This window comes from Crotalus tigris, unplaced genomic scaffold, assembly GCF_016545835.1.
Source record: "Crotalus tigris isolate CLP2741 ecotype Arizona unplaced genomic scaffold, ASM1654583v1 scf7180000017685.4511686, whole genome shotgun sequence".
In the NCBI taxonomy this organism is placed as follows: Eukaryota; Metazoa; Chordata; class Lepidosauria; order Squamata; family Viperidae; genus Crotalus; species Crotalus tigris.
Window position 1 is genome coordinate 1,908,259 of NW_024096565.1, and position 22,130 is coordinate 1,930,388.

At 38.6% G+C, this 22,130-nt stretch overlaps 1 protein-coding gene across 16 annotated transcripts in view; it reads left to right on the forward strand.

Moving 5' to 3' along the window:
• The window catches only part of MBNL2 (muscleblind like splicing regulator 2), a 73,742-nt gene that overhangs the window by 4,647 nt on the left and 46,965 nt on the right, over window positions 1-22,130 (forward strand). For 2 of the 16 annotated variants that reach the window (XM_039337665.1, XM_039337674.1), the window contains exons 1-2: window positions 665-1,846; window positions 18,455-19,159. In XM_039337665.1, coding sequence (XP_039193599.1) covers window positions 18,986-19,159 — 174 coding nt within the window. In that variant the 5' untranslated portion in view covers window positions 665-1,846; window positions 18,455-18,985. Of the gene's footprint in view, window positions 1-660; window positions 1,847-8,809; window positions 9,073-18,454; window positions 19,160-22,130 lie in introns of those variants that run through there. The other 14 variants (XM_039337676.1, XM_039337675.1, XM_039337678.1 and 11 more) reach the window with 11 other exon arrangements.

The following is a 22,130-nucleotide window of genomic DNA, read 5'->3' on the forward strand; positions in this document are numbered from 1 at the left end:
AACAATTTCCCTTTGTTCCAGAACCCTTCATTTATAAACCATATCAAACATTTTTTTTTGCTGGAAATCCCCCCCCTCCCCAATTCTAAGATATAGTCATACCATTTTTGCATAGAAGACCAGAGAGTGGCAAGACCACTCAGAATAACGAGGAACGTAGGTGCCATACATTTGATGTGGCAACTGAAGAGAGATATACATTTGCAGAAAATAGTGGCTTCAGATTTGCATTCTCCATTACACCAGAGTCAGCGTCCAGAATAATTTTATCCAATGTTACAAATTAATTCATCAATGAATTAATCAATTGCTTAATAGGTAGCTGAGGTTAACCTGGGCATTTTGTAATCCAAAGTATAAGCTGCAACTGTTAGGCTGTAAAAATTGTGATTTACAATAATAAATTTTTGCATCCTTTCTTTGAGCTCAGGATCAGCTGCTTTCCGTTTTTCTCTCAACTGATGGCCCATTGCAACCATTGTAGGACTGGCAGAACAAGAGTAACAGCTGGACTTAATTCATTGATTTGTGTTTGTCATTCAAAGCAACAAAGCTTGGGAATCATCATCTGCTGAAGGGGTGGCTCTGAATACTTCTAAATTGAATTTCCCTCTTGATATGGAAAATTGATTGCTGTTGTTTCAAGGAAAATATCTTGTCTTAAAAAGCAACAAAAATAGGAGTGGGCAAAGAAAGAACGATGTTAAGTATGATGCACTGTGATAATCTTGATATTTATTATTCAGTATATAACTCTACAAAATAGTGGCTAAAATGCATCTTGATTTTACCTGTTTTTCATTTCCAATTAATGAAAATGTGAAATGCACGCCTATATACTAAAAAAATCAGAATGGACAAAAGTTTTGCATTTGTCTTTGCAAGATGCATCCTTGTTCTTCATTTTCAAGCATTTGGTAATACGTATGTATTTTATATGTTTATATTATTACTTTCTTCCACGGAGTCATTAGCAATTTGTTGTTTATCTTCCGTCTGAGATATCCTTGGTGCTCTCTCAGCTTGTTTTCTTGCAGACGTTTCATTACCCAAACTAGGTAACATCATCAGTGTTAGCCAGCACTGATTTGGGTAATGAATCGTCTGCAAAAAAACAAGCAAGCTCAGAGAGCTACAAATAATCTTTTATTAGTATCTTCCATCTGCTTGACCACTAACATTGAACAAAAGCGAAAGAGGAAATCCAAGGATGCATCTGAGACAAGGCTGACTTTCAACCATCACTTTCCTAGTATTTTTGGCTTTTTACATCCCCCTTTCGGTCGGCCTACTTCCATCTGTACCATACGAGGAAAGCTCTGTGTTACTTCGTTTGGCTCATGAGGCTAGCCCACTCCCGCGGGCTTATGTTTTGCCTCAATCAAAAGGCGGCAGGCCATTATTTCGCCAACACGAGGCTTCGTCGTTCATTCTCCCTCCCGTCATGAGTGCTAAAGATCCCTCTGGCGTTGAGAAGTGCCACTAACCCCCTCTGGACGCCCGTGGGGCGAAGAGGGGGGGATAATTCACGCCCCAGGGACGAGGCGCAGAACATCGCCTCTCTTTCTCTCTAGCGCCGCGGTGTCAGGCGGGCCGCCGTTCCTGGTTCACGCCGCAGCGCGTCTCGTGGGCGGACTCGTCATGGAGGCTGCGGCTCCGTGAAGAGGAGGAGCAGGAGGGAGGCGGCACGGTGGCTTTCAGTTCAGCCCTTCCAGAGAGGGCCTTGTGCAGCCAGTTTCGAGCTGCCGCTGCTGCCGCTGCCGTCACTCCGAGAGCGCGCTTGTCAAGTTCTGGCGGTTCGCGCCCAACCTCACCAGCGCCGCGGCCGCCTCGCTCTCCTTTGCAGGTGAGGGGACCGTGGCAGAGCTCTGTGAGCTCTCTGCGAGAGCTCTCCTCCCAAACCAGGATCCTTGGCCAAGGGCGGGCTGTGACAGGGGGCTTCGAGTGCTGGGGATATATGGCACCACCAGGTGCGTGTGTGCGGTGGAGCGTCCGGCTGGGTGGTGGGGAGGCATCTAGCGCCGGGCGGAACGAACATGCTGTGCGTGTATTGCTAGGCCAGCGCTCGACGGATATATTATGGAAAACGTTGCAGGTTCCGTGCGTAACCGACGTGGCGTTCAGGCTGCTTTCGTCTTTGGCGCTCGGGTCGAGGCTTGCTGGAGGAGCGAGCCCGTACAGAGAGTTCGCGCCAAGATGTTGCAGCAGCTGCTGCTGGTGGTTCTATGTTGAACCCCTGACCGGCGGAGAGCCTGACGATTTGGAAGGCTGTCTTGGAGACAGCAGAATCAAGCATGCGGTCCTTTCCCCCTCCTACCCCATTCCGGTTAACTTATCGGGTCCGATCTCTTTTATTTAATTTTATTTTTGGGGTAGGCTATTGCAGGTAGTCCTCGACTTGCAATAGTTCATTTAGTGACTGTTCAAAGTTACAAGGGCACTGGAAAAAAAGGGACTTAGGACCGTTTTTCACACTTATGACTGTGGCAGCATCCCCATGGTCGTGTGATCAAAATTCAGATGCTTGGTAGCTGACTCATATTTATGACCGGTTGTGGTGTGTTGGGGTCATGTGATTATTTTTTTGCGACCTTCTGACAAGCCAAGTCAGTGGAAAAACCAGATTCGCTGAACAAACATGTTACTAATTGAACAACTGCAGTGATTGGTTGAACAACTGGCAAGGAAGGTCATAGAATGGGGCAAAACTCACTTAACAAGCGTCTCACTTAGCCACAGAAATGTTGGGCTACCTGTATTTATATGAATTGTTATGTGCAGGGGAAAAGCCATAGAGACAGAGCCTTTCTCCCCAAACTGGTCCACGCTGTTCAAGGCCCTCCTGTAAAAAAGGAAAAAGTTGCAGACATTGCTCCAGTTCTTCCATATAGAAATGTTTGCTGTTTGCCATCCCCCCTCTCTTCATTTACTGAATAGTATACGCAATTTTAAACATGAAAAGGTTTTATGCCCACTGCTCTTAAATATATACTTCTAGTGGATTTTGTATGGCTGTGAAAGTTGGACTATAAGAAAGGCTGAGCGCAAAAGAATTGAGGCCTTTGAACTATGGTGCTGGAGAAGACTCCTGCGAGTCCCTTGGACTGCAAGGCGTTCAAACCGGTCAGTCCTAGAAGAGATCAACCCTGACTGCTCTTTAGAAGGCCAGATCCTGAAGCTGAAACTCAAGTACTTTGGCCATCTAATGAGAAGGAAGGACTCACTGGAGAAGAGCCTAATGCTGGGAAAGATTGAGGGCAATAGAAGAAGGGGACGACAGAGAATGAGATGGCTGGATGGAGTCACTGAAGCAGTAGGTGTGAACTTAAATGGACTCCAGAAGATGGTAGAGGACAGGAAGACCTGGAGGAACCTTGTCCATGGGATCGCGATGGGTCAGAAACAACTTCACAATTAACAACAACAACAACACTGCCCAGAATACTGTTGGGTGATTTAGAAACGTAACTGTTCTGTTATGGACAGTTCTACTACAGCTATTTACTGCTCAGAACATGTAGAAAGAAAGAATTACTTGTGGTTCAGCTCTGATTCATTATTTTGTTAATTCAGCATTCGGCAACTTTAGTAAAAGAACTAAAGTTTGCTTTTAAACATAATTTATTCTGGCAAGGAAGAGAGTTTATCTGTGGGATGGTTTTTGCAACAAGGGGTTTCTTAACTGCCAGTTAGTATGGGTATTGAAAGGTCTGCAAGAATACAACCAAGCTTAGACAGCAACAAGGACCGAAATGAGACAGTTCACCATGGCCAACTCACCATGGGACAATTCTTCACAACCAGCTCACCAAAGGACACCTCGCCTTGGGATAACTCAACAATACTATTTAAATATTTCAAATAATTAAAAAAATATTTTAATTTTTGTCATTCAGATTTCATTTTATCCCATCTTTTGCATTCTTTCTTTAATGATTCTATTTCATCCTTTTTTTGATATTAGTTTAACTCTTGTTCTGCAGCGAGTTGGCTTCAGCCAATTGGCCATGGGAAGTTGGCTGTGGCGAGTTGTTCTCCTTTACTGGTAATTAAATTTAGTTTTATTTTTGAATTCCATAACAAAGATTCCCACAAGTAGCAATCAGAGGTAAATATACATTCTCACAAGCATTGCAAGAGGGATTGGAAAATGGAGCATGGCATCTAAAATATGCTGTGAAATATGCTGAAATATTTGCAGTGAAAATATGCTGTAAGAATATGACTTTTTCCATTAGATCTCATTTTCTCTCTTGTAAGTCAGATATAGTTTTATCCAAGCTGAATCTTGTTGCATGCATAGTTAGTCTGCAATGACACAGCAAGTATATTAAGGTTTATCAATAAATGAGTAGTGTGTATGTGTGTGGGGGGTGCTAGCTAATTCTCTCTGCAAGCAGACACCATCTGAAAACTACAAACTTTGTGGTTAATTTAGCGTACCTCCAACTAGGGATTCAGTCCTGTTCCTCCAAGAACAAACTGTATTTTACAAAGCAAAACATAGCTTATCTTTCTTTTATTAACCACTGACGCTTGTTCATTAATAAGTTTTAATAAGATTTACTGTATCAGGCAAATCGATACATAGTCTTTTCCTGCCAAATCTTTCATTAAAACTTATATCTGCAAAGACATTCTGTTCTCTACATCGATACACTGTTAGTTGAAAAAGAAGGTAGCCATCACCCCCAAAAAATCCTTTACTGATTTTCATGTTTTGTTCTGTTCCTCCTAGCTTGTATAGCTGAATGATACAGAATGCTAAAGACTCAAGGCTAGGGATAGCACCTCTTTTTGATATTTTTCAGTTCACATTCCAATGATATTCCTTGGAAATGCATTAGATTGGTTTCAGTGTATCTCACTTTGGTTTGCCTATTTAACTGTTTCTTTGTATTGTCTATTGTATTATTGTACATTAACACCCTCTCATTGGAATTAAAATTTGCTTTCTGGACGGTACTACAAGGATTTCCCTTGTAGTAGCTCTAATGCCATACTTTTAAACATAGCTTATTGGAATCTCCTCCTGTGGGCACACCAGGTACTGTGGTACTTGTATATTATTTACACTTCAAAGTCTAAACCTCAGTCTTAAGATATTGAAAAAAACTTGTCTTCTGTGGTACAGTCACTTAACTCTTACTAAAACTTGCCCCCTGGTCTTCAATGCCACTGGCCCACAGTTGTAGGGATGGCAGTGAATCTTTTCTCCCTCGCTGTCAAGCTGTACAAACCACAGACCAGGGCTGATTAAGAAGATGTTGTAAGTATCTGTTCATATCTAGAAATTGTTTCTTCCATAGTTCTAAGATCTAACTATCTTGGAATACGTGACTGGCCCTAAGTCACTCAGCCAGCTTTCATGTCTAAGTCAGGACTAGAACTCACAGTCTTCTGCTCTCTAGCCTGGTGCTTTAAGCACTAGACCAAACTGGCACTCTATTTAAATAGATATAGATAATTCATATTATGGAGTAGGAAAAAACCCTCCTTTTCATTGACTGCTTCTGTCACAGTAAAAAAAAAATCATAGAAATCTCACACAGCATGTTTTATTTTTGTTTTAGGTGCATAAATATGATTCAAAGAGATAACTGAACATTGCTTAGAAATAATCATAAAATGTCTTTCCTACTTTCACTAACCCCTATTAATCTGTTTCTTCACTTGTTTTTATAGTTGTAAGGTGTTGAGCTGATTATTTTGATATTTATATATTTTGTAATGAAACGTATTTTAAAATCAGACAAAATACATTTGTGATATGTCTGTATAGATAATGGGATGGAATCAAAATTATTCTGTTTTGAATATTGCCCCCCTTTGCAAATTTATTTTTTTCCACCAGTCTTGTAGATGAAAAATCAAAATCAGAGCAAGTTGTTACATTTTGTTTTTAGTATCATACTTGAGCAAAGTAGTTGTTGCTCATTGGTTTGTTTGTATACAAGGCCTGTAGATCACTAAGCGTCTTTTAGATTAGGGCAGGGGTAGGCAACCTTGGCTCTTTTATGACTCGTGGACTACAACTCCCATGCTGGCTCAGGAATTCTGGGAGTTCAGTCCACGAGTCATAAAAGAGCCAAGGTTGCCTACCCCTGGATTAGGGCAGTAAGGGGAAAATACTGGCTCTTTGTCATCCAAAAGGTAGAGGAGGGAACTAGGAAAAGCTTTATTGGACCTAATTCTTACTAATAGAGAAGAAATGATAGAGGGAGTTGAATTTGCTGGAACTTTGGGCGAGGGTGACTACGTCTTATTGGAATACAATATAGTGCAAATACAAGCAGTAGAATATAATTCAAGATTTTAACAAACTCAGAAAGAGTCTAGGAAAGATTCCATGGATGAAAATCTTAAAGGGGAAAACAACTCAAGAAGCTTGGGAAACTGAAAAATATGATCACAATATAGTTAAGCCCTTGACTTACAACCACAGTTGAGCTTAAAATTTCTGTTACTAAGGGAAACATTTATTAAGTGAATTTTGCCCCATTTTATGGCCTTTCTTGCCACAGTTGTTAAATGAATCACTGCAGTTGTTAAATTAGTAACACAGTTGTTAAGTGAACCTGGTTTCCCCATTGACTTTGCTTGTCAGGAGGTCGCAGAAGCTGATCACATGACCACAAGGCACTGCACCCATCATAAGTATGAGTCAGTTGCCAAGCATCTTAATTTTGATCACATGACCTTGGAGATGCTGCAATGCTTGTAAGTGTGAAAAATGGTCATAAGTCACTTTTTTCAGTGCCATTATAACTTCAAACGGTCACTAAATGAACTGTTATAAGTTGAGGACTACCTGTTCCACTGAAAAAGAAAAACAAGAAATCCAAGAATAAACCAGCATGGTTGTACAAAGATTTATCTGATAAACTGAAAGACAAAAAGGGCAAGTACAAAAAATGGAAAGAGGACACATAACTAGCAGAATATCAACAGATAGCTTGAATCTGCATAGATCAGTGTTTCTCAACCTTGACAATTTTAAGGCATGTGGACTTGGGAGTTGAAGTCCACATGCCTTAAAATTGTCAAGGTTGAGAAACACTGGCATAGATGAAGTCAGGAAAGCAAATGCTCAGAATGAACTAAGATTTGCAACAAAAATAAAAGAAAATAAAAAAGTTTTTTTCAAAATATAAGTAACAAGAATAAAGTGAAGGAAACAATAGGTTCAGTAAGGAAAGATGATGGCAAAGAAGTAACAGGCAGTAGAGAGAAAGCAGAATTTGCTTAACTCATTCTTTGCATCAGTCTTTATGCAAAAAGAAACTATAACTCAACCTACCAAAAATATAACCATAAAGACAGACTAAAAATTAAAAAAAAATAAGCAAGAAAATGGTAAGAGAATACGTGTATGAATTTGACGAATATAAATCACTGGGACCTGATGGATTGCAGATTGCATCCAGGAGCTGGCAGATGTTATCGCAGAACAATTGTACCATATCTTTCAAAAATGCTAGAATACTGGGAACTACCTGAGGATTGGAAAAGAGGTGATGTTGTTTCCATCTTCAAAAAAAGTGGAGGGGAACAGACCCAGGAAACTCCAAAACAATAGAAGGGAGACTCATCAAATTTGCAGATGACACTAAGCCAGCAGGAATAGCCAACACCCCAAAAGACAAGTTCAGGATCCAAATGTATCTTGACAGAGTTGAACAATGGCCCCTATCCAATAAAATGAAATTTAATGTGGAGAAAAGCAAGGTTTAATACTTAGGCAAGAAAAACCAAGGTACAAGTACAGATTAGGCAAAACCTGGCTCAAAAAACACTAACTGAGAGGGACCTTGAAGTCCTAGTGGACAATCACTGAAATATGAGCCAGCAGCATACGGTAGCAGCAAAAAAAGCTAATACAACCATAAAATAAAAATCACGTGAAGTATTAGTGCCGCTTTATAAAACCTTTGTAAGATCACATCTGGAACACTGCATCCAGTTTTGGTCACAAAAAAGATGTTGAGACTTTAGAACAGGCATGTCAAACTTGTGACGCCGTGCGACCTATCGGGACTTTTTCCCCATTGCCAGCAATGGGGTGGGTGTGGTTTCGGCATGACGCATCCGGCCCGCAGACCAGCAGTTTGACATGCCTGCTTTAGAAAAAGTGTAGAGAAGAGCAACTAAGATGATTAAGGATTAAAACATAAGAACAGCTGCAGGGTATGGGTATGTTAGGTATGGCTAATCTAGAGAAAAGAAGGTCTAGGGGTGACATGCTAGCACTATTCCAGGATTTGAGGGGTTGCCACAAAAAAGAGGGGGGCCAACTTATTTTCCAAAGCACCAGAAGGCAAGACAAGAAAAAATGCATGGAAATTAATCCAGGAGAGAAGTGATCTGGAATTAAGGAGAAGCATTCTAACAGTGAGAACAATTAACCAGTGGAACATCTTGCCTTCAGAAATTGTGGATGCTTCATCACTGGAAGTGTTTAAGAAGAGATTGGACAATCACTTGTCTCAAATAGTATAGGGTCTCCTGCTTCAGCAGGGGGTTGGACTAGAAGATCTCCAAGGTCTCTTCCAGCTCTATTCTGATTAAATTGATTAATGCTCTTCTGGAAGACCAGAACGTTGGAGCAGAATATTCCCCCCCCCTTACTTTACTGGTGTCATTTACTTTCTTCAAAACATCGTTTTCAAAGGGAAGGGATATTTCTGTTTTATTGGTACAGACGCTCTGTTTTTGCACATTAGTAAGTTCTGCTGCCTTGTCAGTCACTGCCTTCCAATCAGTTGTAGAGGAGCAGAGCGACTAAGCTTTCACCTAATTGGCTACAGGCTGTATTTTGGGAGGAAATTTGCTAGAACGAAGGGCTGCAGTCTTTCACCAGCAGAGTCCAGTCTGTCTTTGCTTCATCATCTGAAGGAAAATCCCCAGATAAGGCATAAAGCTTTTAGAGAGGAGGGAGAAAATAAGCATGATAATTATTCTATGGAAACTTAACTCATCATCAGGATGATGCAATTGAAAAGATATGGCTACTCCTACATTAGAGGATTTTGCTTGCTTCATGGGAGTGCCGATTAGACATAGCTACAAAAGGTAGGTAGGAGGTTGATTTTTTTTTAAAAAAAATATCACTGAATGTTTAAAGAGTTTTCTGCATTATGCTGCACATCATATGTGTTACTTGGGGCAAGGAATTAGAGAAAACAGATTTTCTCCCAAGAACAGAAAATATGTGAGAGTTAAATCAATTCATTTCAAAGCAATTTAAATAGCTCTGTGTAGTGCTCATAGAAAATAAATCTTTTTTTCTAATAGCATTCACGGAAATATTTCTAATTTTCTTTTAGGTATTGCATTTCTACATGAATCTTGAACAGTGTCCTTTGCTTTTCTCACTTAAAACTTGGGTCAATTTGTTTGGTTTTTTTTTCTCCAGAAAACATTGACAATCTGTATATAAAGTTGTATAAAGAAAATGTTAAGTAAACACAGATGAATGCATAATGTGTGTTTTGAATATTTGTACGTAAGATTCAACATCTCGGAGGCTTATAGATGCTAAGGACCAATGCTGATTTATAATGGTAGCTAAATGCTGGTAGAAACACTAATACAGTAAAACAGAAGGCATACATGTAAGAACTGAACATGTTTTTGGGGCTACAATTTCACCATGATTTTCAGATTTCAGATTGTTTTATGGAAAAAATGTCTGTTTTCACATGCTCCTCTTTAGCCAATCCAGAGTTATGGCAGAGTTTTATATATCTGTTAAATGAGGAATAATGTTACCTGATAATTGATGAATAGTATTATCTGCTCTGTCTTTTATTTCCTATAATAGAAGTTTTGATAGAAATAGAACTGCTAGATAAATACCTGACTTAGTGATAACTTCCAAGTCCTGATTACTAATCCTTCCTAGAGTCCATCAGCTGACCACAAAGCAATTATTTTTTGTTCTTTATAAAATGTGGTAGATGCAAATATGAAGAATCGGGTCTAAGGTCTAAATTACAGTATAACAATTTGGGAAAAACAGAATTCTTGCAAATTATTTAACCCCTTTTGTCTTATATTAATATAAATGCAGCCTAAGGTTACTTGTAGACTCCGTTTGCATAACTTTATTGAGCAGAATTAGAGTTTTGTGTAAATACCACATAGTCCATTCATCACTGAGTTAGAGGACGATTGTTTTAACTTTGAACAGCTCCAGGATTGGATTGGTTAATCAGGTTTCCCTGTCATAAGTTTAAAATGGGCTATCTCAATCATTCTGGATATGTTTCAAACTCAAAACAACTTCCTGTTTGATATTTCAATGAGTTATTGACTTTTCTCTAAAGACTTCCAAAATAGTCAAAACAAATTTTGAAATCAATATAGCATTGGGTTTTAAACAAAGTGCTTTAAGTTAAATATATTAAGTTAAACATCCAAAATATGTTGGACATCCCTAAATAATAGAAAAATATGTACTATTTACTTATAGATCTAAGAATGAGTTGCTAGCACCTTTGATGAGTTAATTTTTGCTAAAAAGGGATATATCTATTATTGGGAAATGAAAATATCTCCTGTCCTGTATTGCACTGAATAATATAACCACATCTACATTGAGAGTTTGTGCTACATTGATTTCTAAAAAAGAGAAGCAATTATATACTTTAAATATTCATTACAATTAGTTGAATCTAAAATAATTGATGGAATCATCCCTGTGGGTTGGTTTTTTATTTATATATCAGGCAATAATTTCTTCTTATACTATATAGACCTTCAATATAAAGTTCTTAAATCTGTTTTTATTCTTATTATTAAATGTCATTTATTAATGTCATACTTGAATATAGACTAGATTTCATGGCTATTTGTGAATGGCATTGATATATTCATATTTTTTGAAACTAGCATTATAATATTGTTCCATTGCTAATTATCATTAAATTTTATTTCTTCAATTTGAATCTTAATCTTTAAATGTTTTAAATATGCTTTCTTTAGTTGTTGTTCCATTTCCTATATTTATTGACTAGGGGGAATAGCCAACACTTTAGAAGATTGGCTCAAGATCCAGAAATATCTCAACAGAGTTGAATACTGAATCTAAGACAGAAATGCAATTCAGGGGCAAGAAAAGTACTGTTTTACACTTAGGCAAGAAAACTTAAAGGCACGGGTTATAGAGGTAGTTCTCAACTTACAATAATTTGTTCAACCCAGGGCTTTCCCTGCCCCTAAACCACTCCATGCTTATTGGGAGGCTTAGCCAATCTCATTGTACACATGTTGTACTTTGACAATAAAGGTTGATTTGATTTGATTTGTTTGCTCTGCAAAATAACTACAGTGGGGGCAGCCAGGGTTGCATGGGTGCCTTGCTTAATGACAGCAACAACTTAATGATCATAATTCTGGGCTCAGTTCTGATCGTTTGACAACCACTTAAGAATAAGCTAGAGTGTGCTGCAGTTGCCAAAAAAGCCAACATAGTCCTAGGCTGCATAAAAAGAGGAATCCTATCAAGAAGTATTAGTACCTCTATATATTTCCTTGGTAAGACCACACTTGGAATACTGTGTCCAGATCTGATCACCATGATACAAAAAAGATATTGAGACTCTAGAAAAAGTGCAGAGAAGAGCAACAAAAATGATTAGGGGTCTAGATCTAAAACATATGATGAACGGTTATAGGAACCGAGTATGTCTAGTCTAACGAAGAGAAGAAATAAGGGTGACATGATAGCAGTCTACCAATATTTGAGAGGCTGTCACAAAGAAGAGTGGGACAATCTCTTCCTCAAAGCAGATGATGGCAAGGCAAGAAATAAGCCTTATCAAAGAAAGATCCAACCTAGAATTAAGGACAATTTTCCTGACATTGAGAACAATGAATCAGGTTTGCCTTCAGAAGTTGTAGATTTTCCAACACTGGAGGTTTTTAAGAAGAGATTGGACAACTATTTGTCTGGAATGGTATAAAGTCACCTGCTTGGGCAGGGGTTTGGACTAGAAGACCTCCAAGGTCACCTCTAATTCTGTTATTCAGTTCTGTTATCATAATTTTTATTTTTGGCTAATGCAGTTTTAGTGTCTTATAAAAAGTTCTTAATACATTTTCTGTTCTTTGTTTCTATATTTAAGGCAGCGTAACAAGACTGTTTTAATGCCCCCTCTAGTATTTCTGTTGTCTTATAGGCCCAACTTCTATCTTTCATTCTGTCTTGGATATTAGTCTTAAAAGATGTGAATGTAGCCCACATGCCCAACAATAGACTCCAGACATCTAATATATTGTGTCCAACTTAGTTTTGGGGGAATTGGATTCATGCCTTCCACTCACATGACTCTGTTTTGGGACTTTGTCAGTCTGTTCAATGCCATAGACTGCTAATTAACTAGTCCTCTTCACAGCTCTGTCCTTTGAAGTTGTCAGTTCACTCACTTCCTTTGAACACTACTAACAAGTTCCTTGCATTAGTAGCTTCGGCTAATCTTCATCCCTACCCTCCAGGGAATTCTCTGCTAAATATGGCCCCAAGGTACTCCTGGGATATCTCTACCCAGTTAGCTCCTAAGAGACTCTGGTTTTGTTTATGAATGTTTCTACCAAATCTGCCTCCGACCTTATAAAATGACGCTTCAGCCAGATTGATCCGTAGGATACTTCACATAATTTTTTTCCCAATCATCATGCATTTCATTTCCTCAGATATGGCAATACCACAATGGTCAAGCTACAGCCCTTTCTGTTCTTCAGTAAGTTGTGTTCATGAGGCTCCCAAAGCAGACAACTTTTCCTCTTCATTCATTTTTCCTTTACTTAGCTGGATAAGAGATTAGAGTTGAACTGTTTTGACAAGTGATTACAAAATCCAGTGTCCTAATCTAATCTAAAAGAGGAAGAAGTAAACAGGCAAGGGAAAGTCTTTCAAGATCTTTCTAGGACAGTGGTTCTCAACCTTTCTAATGCCGTGACCCCATAATACAGTTCCCCATGTTGTGGTGACCCCCAAGTGGGTGTGGCCACCAATAAGAGGGAATAGGACAGCTGGGGAAAAGGGAAAAAAAATGGCGGACAACGTGGTTTGGCGACCCCCGTGAAATGGTCGTTCGACCCCAAATGGGGTCCCGACCCACAGGTTGAGAACTACTGTTCTAGGAGATACAAACTGAAGAGATGTTAAATTCTTACCATCCATTGCAGACTCATTAAACGCTTCACTAATCTTTCAGACTTGCGTGGAAAAAGGATGCTGAAGAAAACAGAAGCAATGGGCAAGTTCATCCTGAAAAGCCCAGGAGATGTTTTGAATACACCTCTTTCTCATTTTTTAATGAAAAAAATACCTTCTGCTCCATATACCTGTTTTATCCTTTCCACTGGCTGTTTACCGACTTCTTCATATAGGGAGTAATACTTAGCTATTTATTTTTTCATTTTGATCCACTTCTTGCTCCTTCTTACAAACTGTGCTTAAATATTAACTTCCAGCATCTCGTCTGAACTAAAAATCTGAACAAAGTACAAGAGGTATGAGAAAGCAAATTGATCAAGCACCTTTGATTATTCAAAATTACGGTAAAGCAAGTCTCAAGGACTTTGATATGGCTTCTTTCATTGTGTACATCAGCTATCTGTACCCACAAGTGAGGCATGACTCTTAGTCACATACAGAATCAGATTACCACAATCTCTCTTTCTGCTGGAGATTAAAAAAAAATACAGTACTTGATTTTTATCGTAATGCAATCTTACCATTTTTGGTGTTTACCATGTCATAGTAAAATTACATCAGAATTAGAATGACATATACTTCAAATCATAAAAAACAAAACTGAAGTAGAAAAGAAAAATAACAACTGCAAGACATGCAAATAATTAAGGGCTCTTTGAAAAAGCTTGGTTTTTAGTAACTTCCAGTTAGCCCATTTTGTAGTTTTGTGCTCTTTTGGAGAAGTGGTGTCCTCTAGCTTCAGCTTCTGTGTCATCTAGGAGGTGTGGATCAACACGGAGTCCTCTTTATATGATCAAATAGGCCGGTTTGACTCCAGTTGGAGGAGGCGATCCTGTCGGTATCTAGGTGCCAAATCTAGAAGGTCTTTATAGATTAAAGCACATTAAATTGTACCCAGAGCTGAATCAGCAGCCACTGCAGAGGGCGCAACACAGGTATAAGTTCCCAAGGGTAGAATTCACAATAGGTTAATGGACCGTGGATGGTAAACAGCGGCATATTCTATGTTCCCAGCAGCTTCTGAATTAATGGTTACAATCTTTCAAGAAATTGTAGAAATGTAGGAGATTGAAATAGAATAAAATTTTCTTCAGAAATTTGTAATTTCTATAGTAAATCAGCTAGCCAGGAATTTGCTCTAGTACATATAATATATTTTATACATAATTCATTTTAATCATTGATTTGCTTAATAAAAAAATAAATTTTTGTCCTACCTCTGTCAAGGAAGGAATGAACAGTGGCAAGACAGCAGAGCTGCTTAACTTTGCATCAGTTTTCACATAAAAAAGAAATATAGCCTAACCTACTAAAAACATGACTGTAAAAGACAGATTAGAAATACAAATTAAAATAAGCAAGAAAATGTCTGATCTAGGTGAGTTCACCTCACCGGGACCTGATGGATTACATCCCAGAGTTCTGAAGGAGATAGCAGATGTTATCTTGGAACCACTGAAACATAATTTCAAAGATCCTGGAGCACCAGGAAACTATCTGAATGACTTGAAAAGAGCTGATGCGGTTCTCATCTTCAAAAAAAGGGGGGGAAAACAGATCCAGGAAATTACAGACCAATCAGCCTGACATCAATACCTGGGAGGATCCTGGAAAAGATGATCAAAAAACATCTGCAAACACCTAAAAGCAAGTAAAATTATAATCAGAAGCCAACATGGGTTTGTCAAAAACAGATCATGCCAAGCAATTCTTATTTCATTCTTTGACAAAGTGACTAAATTAGTGGACCAGCAAAATGCTATAGACATAGTATACTTGGATTTCAGTAATGCATTTGATGAAGTAGACCACAACTTCTTGGTAAGCTAGAAAACTTCGGGGGACACAGCATCACCACCAGATGGATTTGTAACTAGCTGACAAACCACACTCAATGAGTGGTCCTTGATGGTACTACATTTATAAGGAGGGAGTAAGCAATGGAGTACCCCAAGGTTCCATCTTAGGCCCAGTACTTTTCAATATATTTATGAACGACTTAAATGAGCGAATAGAAGGGGAAACTCATCAGATTTGCAGGTGGTGCTAAGCTGACAGGAATAGCCAACACCCCATATGATAGGCTCAGTATCCAAATGGATCATGACAAACATGAACACTGGGCCCTATGCAATAATATGACATTTAATGTAGAGTAAAGAAAGGTTTTTATAACTGTTGTAAGTGGAGGACTATTTGTATTCTGTATTTTCAGAATGGGGCCTCTGGCCAGTTCATGTAAACACATATTTATATGCACAAGCACATGTAGAGATAGTCCTTGACTTACAACAGTTTGCTTAGTGCTGTTCGAAGTTAGAACGGCATTGAAAAAAGTGACTTATGACCATTTTTCAAACATACAACTATTGAGCATCCCCATGGTCGTGTGATTTACATTGAGATGCTTGACAACTAGGTCACATTTATGACAGTTGCAGTGTCCCAGGGTCATGTGATCACCTTTTGCGACCTTCCGATAAGCAAAGTCAATGGGGAAACCAGATTCACTTAACAACCATGTTACTGGTTTTAACAACTGCAGCGATTCACTTAACAAATGTAGCCAGAAAAGTTGTAAAATGGGGCAAAACTCACTTAACAAATTTCTCACTTAGCAACATAAATTTGGGGCTCAATTGTGGTCATGAGGACTACACATTTGTTATGCATTTGTACACATTTATTATGCAAAATATACAGGATTATTTAGTGAATCTGTTAATCTTGGTTGAAAGATATATAGTGAAGACAGGGTGTTCATATTTTTTTGGATCACTATTCTGAGCATAGAGGGAGTATAAAGCTTTTATAGCTGACAACCAGTGGTGGTTGCCTTCTTCTTACCAGTACACTATATAGAGAAAGCACATGAGCAATTTAACAGCAAGAATTTCTTTTGTTTCATCTGGGGAATAAACTAGACCTAGAATTTTGTAGGAATCGTATCATCTGATTATTTGCTGATGATGGCTGTTTTTCTTTCAAATTTAAGAAGACATTTTAATTAGGAGTGAGATGAGGGAATAAAGAGTACAGATTGGGACTTCACATCTGTATTTATTTTTTTTTTGAAAGAAGAAAAAAACAATCTGTATAGTTGTTAACTAATCAGTACGTTTGGTTTGGTTTAGTGGCAGTGTTTCTCAACCTTGACAATTTTAAGGCATGTGGACTTCAACTCCCAGAATTCCACAGCCAGCATTGCTGGCTGTGGAATTCTGGGAGTTGAAGTCCACATGCCTTAAAATTGTCAAGGTTGAGAAATACTGGATTAAGGCATTAGACTAGAAACTGGGAGAACCTGAAATCTAGTACTGCCTTAAGTACAAAGCCAGCTGGGTGACCTTGGGCCAGTCACTTTCTCTTAGCCTTAGGAAGGAGGCAATGGCAAACCACTTCTGAAAATCTTGTGAAGAAAACTGCAAGGGTTTATTCAGTCCCTGAGAATCAGACATTATTGAATGGAATAAAAAAAGGTATAATAAAATACAAGTACTATTTCTTCCTTGAATCTTTACTATTTTTGTTAGAAGGAATATTTCTCAGTCTGTAATGACATTATTGTCATTTGGAATTGAGGAAAAATCCTTTCACTACTTGTCAAGAGCTATGAAGTGAGAGTCTGGACTCTCAACTGACTCCTCATTACAGGATATATCTTAGGATATATATCAAGAATGTTCCCATCCCTACTAGTTTTCCAAAGTACAACAGAAAGGTTACAACAGAAATGGGTATAACATTCACCAACAAGTTGCAGTCCAGGAGTTTGGACCAACTCCTTCCTGAGGAAAGCCATATGCTGTCTGGGACTCATCCAAAATATTTGAATAGTTTGGATTGGTTGTCAGCAGGAAAAGTTTTGTGTTTCCCAATGTTCAATTATGAGCTTTTTTTTTTTTTGAAATCTTGTAACATTTTAACTATTAGTGATTTTGATGTAGTGTACATCTCTACTTTGGTAGTGCAAATTATTGCATGGAAAGGGAGAATTATTCACTCTGAAAGGAAAGGACAGCATCAAGGAAAGGCAGAGGAGTTTCCTCTGGTAATTTGAGGTACCCAAAATTCATGGATCATTTTAGCAATAACAATAGTATTTAGACCAGTGGTTCTCAACCTTTCTAATGCTGTGACCCCATAATACAGTTCCGCATGTTGTGGTGACCCCCAACCACTTATACATCACCGGGTGCCAGGGGCGTGGCCAAAGAAAAGGGGGAAAAATGGCGGACAGCCTTGTTTGGCGACCCCTGTGAAATGGTCGTTCGACCCCAAATGGGGTCCTGACCCACAGGTTGAGAACCACTGATTTAGACTTATATACTGCTTCACGGTGCTTTACAGCCCTTTTTAAGTGGTTTACAGTCAGCATATTACTCTCCCAACAATCTGGGTCCTCATTTTACTGACCTCAGAAGGATGGAAGGCTGAGTCAACCTTAAGCCAGTGAGAATCGATGAGAATCGAACTGCCAAACTGCTGGCAGTCAGCAGAAGTAGCCTGCAGTACTAACCACTGCACCACCACAGTTCATTTTCCTCAATAAATAAATAAACAAGTATATTTTTGACCCATTTGTTTAATTGGGTTATTTTCATTTAGTTTTAGGACTTACATGGAGAATAGATCATGTTTTATTTATTTGCTTATTTATATATTATATTTATATGATCACCCATCTCACAAAAATGTTTTAGGTCATACTTATGCAGCATACTGATAGCCAAAAGTGTTCACAAACTTTTAAGCACCACTGTATCATAAATAGTGCTGCAGTTCAAATATTGTATCCAATTAAATTATGAGCCTCTGTAAGATTGTATTGCACGTGGAAGAAGAAATGGAAACTTAGTGAATCTTCTCAATATTCAATGTATCCATTCACAATATAATTTAAAGGCTAAGTTGTTGTATCTAAACATGTTACCATCAGCATTCCATTCCTGGTATTCCAGAATGCATAAAAAATACTAAAAACTTAATCCACTGACAACTTGGTCTTTACCTCCAAAAGCAAATAAATCCGATGAGAAAAGCTTTATTCTGAATATCATTTATTACTTTACTAAATTATTGTATGTGCATCTTGTCTTTTTATTTCCTGGGCTTTTAAAATACGTGGCTGATTGCAAATGTAGTTATATTGTAGTTATATTTTTAGAATATTTTCTAGAAAAACTGGTATTCATATATTATTTGAATCACTTTTTGGTTTTGTTTCCACAGGTTTCTGCACTATAAGTGCCTTATGTAGTCATTGTACAGAAAACTTCGTCGTTCTGATGATCATCTCTCATGGCTAGATATTGGCGTTTACTTTACAAATCATCTATAGCAGCTGCTTCTTGTGAATCTGATTCCAGCATTTAGAAAACGGGAGAAAAAATATTGAACCAAACAAGAGGACTGCTGAATCTGTAGCTTTTCCTATCTAATTAACACCAACAAAGAGGATAATACAGCCTAAAATGTATAAAAGAATGCCATTGTATGAAAACAGAGTTTTTTCCCAGTAACAGGAACGCTGGCCAGAAATGCTACTGTGCATGGTTTTTTTGCAGGCAAAAGTGTACAAATGGCATATATTGGTTGATAACTACAATGTTCACTGATAATAGCTGCTTATTCATCTTTGTATGCATTGGATTTTCTTAAGCTACACCTGATTTTATTGAAAGGAACATCTTGATTTTTTTGGAGTTTTTAAACAGAGGCTATTTCATTAACAACTCACAAAATCGAAAGCAGTTTTACATCATGGCTTCAATTGTTGCTCCAGTGAGAGACACAAAATGGCTGACATTAGAAGTGTGCAGGCAGTTTCAGAGAGGGACTTGTTCACGTTCTGATGAGGAATGTAAATTTGCACATCCATCCAAAAGCTGCCAGGTTGAAAGTGGAAGAGTGATTGCCTGCTTTGATTCTCTAAAGGTAAGAATGCATGCATTAGAAGGAGCTATTGTAAACATATCCTTATATTGAGCTCTGGTTCTGATCCCTAGATGGGTTATATCCAGTCAGTTTTCTCAACACTGGTATGGAACTGGTTTGCTATTGCTTTTTTCTAAGATGTTTCCTAGCTTCCTAGGCTAGGAATTTCTGGTTGCTATCCCATCCCATCGCCAACTGAGCCTGGCTCAGTTTAGCTTCCAAATCTAACTTAAGTTGTAAAAATGAGGCCACTGGCTGAGAATAGTAAGAAGATTCCTATAGCAAATAGATTACTGTTTGTAATTGTTCAGATATCGCTAAGACTAACTCAGTCAATGCATTATTGATTAGTAAACATTGGACTAGTGGCCAGGTACTAGGAAACCTGAATTCTAGTCCTGCCTTAGGGATGGAAGTCAGCTGGATGACTTTGAACTGGTCCCTTCTTCTCAGCCCTAAGAAGACAGTGGCAAATCATTTCTGAAAATGTTGCCAAGAAGGCTGCACGGACTTTTTCAGTAGTTGTCAGAGATCAAGTCTGACTCAAAGACATATTACCTTGCCTCATATTCATATAACACACATAATATATGGTGTGCTTTATATTGTCTCAGTCTCAACGAACTATTAGGAACTCTCTGTATTCAGATATTAGATCCCTCTTCAGGCCACAAGAGAATATGTTTCATTGGCTACAATTGAAGTTCCACCAAAATTTATCATTAGATATATTATTGATATAAGTAAATCTTAGATTCATTCATTGAATGAATGGAATATCTGCCTGTACAATAGAAGTAAAAGTTGTTGGTTCATAGCACTGGTATATACCGTATTGTCCGGCGTATAAGGCGGCTCGGCATATAAGACGACCCCCGACTTCGGCGTCGATTTCCATGCCTAGAAAGTTGTCTTATACGCCGGAAACTACTGTAATTTCCGGCGTATAAGACGACTCGGTGTATAAGACGACCCCCGACTTCGGCGCCGATTTCAACGCTTTAGAAAGTCGTCTTATACACCAGAAAATACGGTAATATGAAATCATTACCAGGTATATGTCAAAAGATATGCTTACCCAAAAGTTAGTTGTTATTTCATTTCCAATCAATTAAGTAAACCCTTTCATTTTGCACTTTTAATCTAGATCTACAGATTTACAAATTGTTCCCAGCTTGAAAGATGACATTATTTATTATTTGTTGATGACAATAAGGGGAGAAGAGGTATATGCCATCTCCCAGGAAGTAATTCTTTAGAGTAGTGGTGTGTGTGTGTGTGTGTGTAGTGTGTGTGTGTGTGTGTAGTGTGTGTGTAGTGGGGTGCCCCAGGGCTCTGTTCTGGGCCCAGTACTCTTCAACATCTTCATCAACGATTTGGATGAAGGGATAGATGGGGAACTCATCAAATTTGCAGATGACACCAAGCTGGCAGGAATAGCCAACACTCCAGAAGACAGGCTTCAGATACAGAAGGATCTGGACAGACTTGAACACTGGGCACTAACTAACAAAATGAAATTCAATGTTGAAAAAAGCAAGGTTCTACATTTAGGCAAGAAAAACCAAATGCACAAGTACAGCATAGGTGGCCCCATGCTCAATAGTAGTAACTGTGAGAGGGACCTCGGAGTCCTAGTAGACAATCACTTAAATATGAGCCAGCAGTGTGCTGCAGCTGCCAAAAAGGCCCACACAGTGCTAGGCTGCATTAACAGAGGGATAGAATCCAGATCACGTGAAGTATTAATACCACTCTTCAATGCCTTGGTAAGGCCACACTTGGAATACTGCATCCAGTTTTTGTCACCACGATGTAAAAAAGATGTTGAGACTCTAGAAAGAGTACAGAGAAGAGCAACAAAGATGATTAGGGGACTGGAGGCTAAAACATATAAGGAACTGTTGCGAGAATTGGGTATGTCTAGTTTAACGAAGAGAAGGACAAGGGGGGACATGATAGCAGTATTCCAATATCTCAGGGGCTGCCATAAAGAAGAGGGAATTAAGCTATTTTCCAAAGCACCTGAAGGCAGGACAAGAAGCAACGGTGGAAACTAATCAAGGAGAGAAGCAACCTAGAACTAAGGAGAAACTTCCTGACAGTGAGAACAATTAATCAGTGGAACAGCTTGCCTCCAGAAGCAGTAAATGCTCCAACACTGGAAGTTTTTAAGAAGAGACTGGACAGCCATTTGTCCGAAATGGTGTAGGGTTTCCTGCCCGACCAGGGGGTTGGACTAGATGACCTCCAAGGTCCCTTCCAACTTTACTACTATTACTAGTTTGCTTCAACATGTGGTCTGTGGATACCTGGGAGGCCACAATGTCACAGGGGGTCTGCAAAGGCTTTAAGAAATGTTATGATTTAAATCTTGAGTTAAGTCTTGAGGGCCATGCCCATGGTCTGTGGTCACAAAAGGTTTTTAAGGGGGTTCCATGGTGAAGTAAATGTTGAGAACCACTGTGAGATGGAGAGCTGTTTATCTCTTAAAATATAGTTGTGACATAATCAGTTCCAGATTACAGATATAAATAAAAAAAACCCTGATTACTGGATATGCAGATTTTACATTCAATCTATTCTAGAATCTACTAGAATAGCTGGTTTATTTCTATGCAAAGTTGTTAATAATAATAATAATAGTAGTAGTAGTAGTAGTAGTAGTAGTAGTAGTAGTAGTAAAGTTGGAAGGGACCTTGGAGGTCATCTAGTCCAACCCCCTGCTCAGGCAGGAAACCCTATACCAGGGGTAGGCAACCCAAAACACTCAAAGAGCCACTTGGACCCGTTTCCCACCAAAAACAAAACACCGGGAGCCGCAAAATCCTTTTGATATCTAAAATGAAGATAACACTGCATATATCCTTTTTTACCTTTATTATAGGTGTGTTTGTGTGTGTGTGTTTGTGTGTGTGTATATATGTGTGTGTGTGTGTGTATGTATACACACACGCACACACACACACAC